The sequence below is a fragment of the Petaurus breviceps genome, unplaced genomic scaffold (genome assembly GCF_028583685.1).
Source record: "Petaurus breviceps papuanus isolate PSGF00001 unplaced genomic scaffold, PetGlider_PUasm1.0 151, whole genome shotgun sequence".
Classification (NCBI taxonomy): domain Eukaryota; kingdom Metazoa; phylum Chordata; class Mammalia; order Diprotodontia; family Petauridae; genus Petaurus; species Petaurus breviceps.
Window position 1 is genome coordinate 20,442,546 of NW_027185712.1, and position 6,257 is coordinate 20,448,802.

The following is a 6,257-nucleotide window of genomic DNA, read 5'->3' on the forward strand; positions in this document are numbered from 1 at the left end:
TGTGGTAGCTGCAAACCCTGAGGACGCTTGGGGTGCTTGCTGCTACAGATGGACGCCCTGTAAAGCCCTTTGAACTCCTGGCAAAGAGGCACAAAATATTAATAGTTAACCATTTTCTACTTTTAAGTTCCCCCTTTGTGAAATAGGGATGGCTGTACTTGTTATTCATCTACTTTGGGACTATGAAGAAGATTAATTTAGATGTGCCTATCAGTCATGGACAATAGAAAACAGAATCTAAATGCTACATTTAATAGTTCTATTCTCTACCCTAAGCCAGTGCCAAAGAACTCTAAAAACCCCACAACTTTGCCTCCTTCCAACTCTCCCCAACTCCAAGTTGATGTATCGAGTCCTACAGGATGAAAAAAATCATTGTCTTTATCACATAGGTATCTTTTCCAGCTGTAGCTGTGGTTCCAGTGGAATCCAAAGGAGGAACAGGGCTTAAGTGCAGTCTGGGAATACAGGGTAGGTACTTTCAGTGATTCTCTGGAAGAGGATTGTAGGCTCTATGCTGAAGCTCATTTGCTGAAAGGATCCAAAAGAATAGTACAAATAGCCTCAAATAGAAGAAAATTCAATGATCCTTTATATTTATTTCTCTGCGTAATTTTCTGCATATAATTTAAGAAAGAAAACCTCTCAGGTCCTACTTCAATGCCTTCTCATGGCATGGAGATGATCATGACTTCTCAAATGAGGTGACCATATAAGATTTTATTTGTAAAAAGCACTTGGCACAGTGCCTAGCAGAGTAGGCACTTTCTTAGTATTTTTCAATTGTGTCTGACTCCTCATGATGGGATTTTCTTGGCAGGGATACTGGAGTGGTTTGCCATGTCATTCTCCAGCTCATTTCACAGATTGTGGAACTGAGGCAAATAGGGGTTAAGTGACTTTCCCAGGGTCACACAGCTAAGTGTCTGAGGTCAATTTTCAACTCAGATCTTCCCGATTCCAAAACCAGTGCTCTATCCATTGTGCCACCTAGCTGCTCCCCTAAGTCTCCTTCTCCTCCCCTTTTCTTCTTGAAGGCCATGTCAATAGGTCCTAGGAAAGCCTTTGAGTACAGGTTGCTGAATGGACTCTGACTGTTGTCTGAAGAAGAGCCTAGGTTTAACTATAGAATGCTGGTCACCAGGTGATGAATTTTTCGAGGTCCAACATGAAGTACAAAGATCAAATAAGGTACTATTTATCAAGTATTTAGTACAGTGCCTGGCACATAGTGGGCACTATATAAATGCTTATTCCACTTCCCTTTCTCTCTCCTTTTGCCCCCTTCCCTTATTTAAGGCACGGAGAAAGCACACCCACCAGTTATATCACACATCTTTTCAAATTTGAGTATTAGGCAATTTGGTGGTATGATGGGCCTGTGTAGGACTAGGAGTCATAAAGATCTAAATTCAAATCCTGCCTTAGACACTTACTAATTATGTGACCCTGGATAAGTCAATTAATTTTTCTTTGTCTCAGTTTCCTCATCTGTAAAATGGGGCTAATTAACAGCACTTATCTCATTGGGTTGTTTTGAGGATCAAATGAGACAATCTATGGAAAGCACTTTGTAAACCTTAAAGCACTATATAAATGCTAACTATTATTAATAAACAGTTTTCATTCCTTGTAGACACACTAATGAATTAAAGGGGAAATGATCAGACATATTGAAAGAAGCAGAAGCCAGATCAGGATGTAAATTATACCCATGGATATGTCATCCATACAGCAGATAGTTTTACCAAAGATAATTTTAAAAATTGACCATAATTCTAAAATGCTTTTCATACAAAGAACATCAAGCCACCTGGTATGTTTTTCTTTTCTCAAAGACCGATAGATTCTAGAAAGTGTTTTTATTTCACACTTTCTCAAACCTAAACATGGCGCCGCAGGATCCCAGATTTAGAAGTGGAAGGAACTCAGAAGTAAAAAATTCCTCACTCCCTTGTTTACAGATGGGGAAAGTGAGGTCACATAGGTAGGAAGTAGGAGAGCCAGGACTCAAACATAGGTCTTCCTTCCAGAACTCTTTCCATTGTACCAAACTATATCCTAAAACTGAACCAGTTTCTGCTGAAACACTAAGTCATTTCATTTTCTTCCTTAAGAAGTAGAACCCACACTCATCCATGTACAGATTTCTGAAGCTTCCTATTAGGAGTTAAGAGCAGGCTATAATGCCATTCTAAACTAAGCTTTCTCACCATTCCTGACTGAACAGAGGCACATTTTCAAATAGAGTCTTTGCCTTTAGACACCTCTACGGATTTCAAATGCCACAAACGACGCACAGGAAGATATCAGTAAGCTTTGCAGAATGTAATATCAACATCCTCTTCTTTCATTTTTTTAGGTGGGTTAATATTTTCTGGAGAATTAGAACCCATAAATGACATTTACTTTACTTGTCACAGAAGCGGATGGAAGATTTTAACCTTTACTATCAGGGGTTAATGGAGGTTTTTGAAAGCACTTGCTATTTATCATAATAAAGGGCAAAACTAGCAGTAAAAATGCAGAAATGCAATAGTGAGTAAATTTCACCACCCCGGATCTGTTTTTTTTTTTAATTACTTCTCTCTTATTTTGCCCCAGGATTTTAAAATGTTCTATGATTTACATGAACACAAGCATTACTTGTTTATCTGGCCTCATTTAGGTATAGAGTCCTATATGAATTTAAGGTGGAAAGAATTATCCTTGCTACAAATAGCACTCCAGGGGAACAGCCCTGAAGTGGACAGTTGAAGATTGTCAATGAGTAACAAGTACCACACCATAAGAGGAACTGGAGCTTTAAGGCCATGCCTACACAATTAAATTAGTGGTGACATAGAAAAAAAATGTCCCGGGTGAAATCAGACTTAGGACTACTTGACCTCATTATCCAACTCTCCAAAAGCAAATAAATTTTTCAAGATGCAACTGAATTTTCTAGAGACTTTCTGGAGCTCCAAATTAAGCCCTAAATGGACCATTAGCCCTACCAAACCACTGTATCAGAATATACTAATTCATGGTAAAGTCATCATTGGTATCTAATAGAAATGGTGGCTTTTTCCCAAAGCTTGGCATTCTCCCTTTCATGAAGTGCTGGTGGAATAAATCATGCCAGTGGATATTGCGTTTCTTCATCTATACATCTGAAAGCCTGATGCAGTCTTCTTTTATCCTTTTCTCTCTAATTACACAAGACATACTTAGGTTGTTAAAGATGGAAGGAAGTTTAAAGCTTCCCTCAATCAAACAATTCAGGCCTTTAGATTCCAAGTCTAGCGTTCCATCCCCCTGACCAATCCTAATTTTCATCTGAGCATGTGAAAATCCTCCCTCTCCTGCCATTTTGCCTTCTCCCTGCCACAACCTTCTAGATTTGTGGTTGTTCAGTTGTTTTTCTGAAAACCCCATTTGGAGTTTTCTTGACCAAGATACTGGGATGGTTTGTTATTTCTTTCTCGAGGAAACTGAAACAAAGAGTTAAGTGACTTGCCCAGGATCATATGGCCACTAAGTGACTGAGGCTAGGTTTGAACTCATGAAGAGTCTTCCTAACTCTAGGCCTAGTATTCTATCCCCCCTTGCCACTTAGCTGACCTGCTGGATGATCAGAGGTAAAATCTGAAATTCACAGACATGCTTTCAAGTGACCTCATCTGTAATTACATTTATTTTTGAACTTTTTAGCTGGCAAAGAATTTGAACAGATTGATTCCAGGTACCACAGCACTGGAATCTATTGTCATGTCACTCTCCTGCCCAGCTAGTGCCTCCTGTTTCTCCAAGGTCAAGCACAAACTCCTTTGTTTGTTATTTAAAGTTCTCCACAATCTGCTCTGATACTTCTTTCCCCTCCACGAATTCTCAGGCCTTGCCCAACTGGCCTTCTGGCTGTCCCTCATTCAAGAAATTCCACCTCCCACTTCCATGTCCTATACAAATGTTCACCCCTCCTTGAAATGCATTTCATCCTCCCCTCTATCCCTTCACAGCTTATACCTGGCCTTTCCAGATTCTTCCATTTAATAGCGCCTCTTTGATGAAATAGACGTGTAATTATTTTGGATGTGTGCATGCATTGTTTCCCCTCTATGGAATGAAAGCTCTTTGAGTGGAAGGCAGGGATTATTTCATTTTTGTCTTTATGTGTCCAGGACCTATCTAGCACTGTGACCAACACATAGTAGGCACTTCATAAGTGCTTATGGATTGGCTGCTTGATTGGATCCCTTTTATCTGACCCATTAACCCAAACAGTAGAATCCATTTAAAAATAATGTATTCTCATAATATAGACTTCCCATTTGATGGGAACAGTGTTGAGCCTCTGCTTTCCAGTATAAATATAGTACAGGCCATTGAGGAATGGACAGGGAAACTTTCAGAAGAGGCCATTTACCTTTAATAGTATTTAACCATGCTACAGTTTGAAAGTATTTTAGAAGGACTCACAAGCCTCCTAATAAATAACTCAAACAAACAAAGACCCCCTTGTCACATTAAAAATTTCCCCATCAGTTTTGGGAAGTCTGTCACCTTCCTCTCAGAGTAGTTTATAATGATATGTGGACAACTGAGTCCAAGTGTTCCAGGACAGATAGGTAGGGCTAATTAGGATTATGGCTGAGGAATCTAGGCCAAAGCCACTTTCATGCGTAAGAACTGGTAATCGTCACATACTCACCATCTTTGGCCACATCACCAATGGGCACGTTGTGTTTCTGTGACATGTAACCCAGGAAAGAGAAGATGACAAAGCCAGAAAAAAAGCTTGTCAAGGAGTTGACAGAGGTAGTGATGATCGCATCTCTGGGAAAATACAAAACAAGTCATGATAAAGCAGGAGAAGATTATGGGAGCAGATGTAATTTTATACTCATTATTCTTAATTTACTGGGACTTTAAGGAGTGGGGCCAAGGGGGAGGGCAGGGCCATTGTTTAGGACATTTTTGTAAGGGAGCCTACTTTTTCAGAAAGAAAATGATCAACCTATCAACTCTGTGGTTAACAGCAGTTTCCTGCAAGCTTTTTGTCCAGGACAGCTCTCCTGTCCTTAGAGTAACCACACAGAAGACCAATACCAGTCTCACCTGTACAGGCCTCTCTGACACCTCTGACCCGCTCATGAATGTGCTCAAGGGGGGCAGCTACAAACAAGAGTCTGAGCAGGTCAGGTTTGCACGGTCCTGTTCATTACTTTGTGGAGGGAAGATGAGGAACTCTTCTGCATAACCTCCTTCTCTTCAATGGCAAAGTCCATTCATGTTTAAGCAAAATTTGGTCTTGAAAGCAAGGAGGAAAAAAATGAACCAAAATGTTTTCCCTAACCAACCCTGCCCATGCAGTTTCCTTTGGGGTTGAGGAGAAATGAGACGATTACAGGGAAAGCAGAGAAGTGGGGGATAAGAGGTGAAAGGAAGGCAAAGGAAGGGAAAGGAAGAATGTAGGAGGAAAGAGAGATAAGGGAAAGCAAGTCTCTCTGCTTTCATCTTAACTGCAACCTGCTCAGACATTCAGTAGCAGAATCAAAGCCAATGTCAAAAGAAAAGGAAAAAGAAAAATTTTTCTCACTCTCATATCTTGAATACAAGATATAACCAATCAACTCGACGGAAGACTGGAAGTCTCTTCATTCCACCACAAGAACCATTTACAAAAAGAAATTGACCAATTTTTGAACTTATTTCCCTGACTCGCCAAACACTACTTATTAAAGAAACCCTGTACCAAAAGGTTTTTGTGAGTGCCACATTTTGACCATGGGTATCTCTCTTGGAACAATATATCAGGCATATTGGCTTTTTTTTTTCAGGGGAACATACATTTTCTTAAGGTAAATTTCACCTAGTAAGGAATGTGAGGAAATAGCTGTTCAGTTCTGTCCTACTCTTTATGACCCCATTTGGGTTTTTTTTTGGCAGAGATACTGGAGTTGTTCATCATTTCTTTCTCTAGCTCATTTTATAGATGAGGAAACTGAGGCAAATAAGGTGAAGTAAATGACTTGGCCAGGGTCACATGGCTAGTAAGTGTCTGAGGTCAGATTTGAACTCAGGAAGATGAGTCTTTCTGACTCCAGGCCTGGCACTCTATTCACTATGCCACCAGTTAACTAATCTGTATAATGATTCTGTTTTTAAGTTGATTTAGGGATATGCACATACCCACATTGGGAAAAAAATGTTTCTGTGACTTCCAGTCAACAATATTTAACTGATACATATAGAAAAACTTTATTTTATGACTTCAT

At 39.7% G+C, this 6,257-nt stretch overlaps 1 protein-coding gene across 1 annotated transcript in view; it reads right to left on the bottom strand.

The window, feature by feature from the left end:
- Positions 1-6,257, bottom strand: part of SLC6A3 (solute carrier family 6 member 3) — a 105,538-nt gene that overhangs the window by 40,354 nt on the left and 58,927 nt on the right. Inside the window, exon 8 of the mRNA XM_069076467.1 lies at positions 4,691-4,815. Coding sequence (XP_068932568.1) covers positions 4,691-4,815 — 125 coding nt within the window. The remainder of the gene's footprint in view (positions 1-4,690; positions 4,816-6,257) is intronic.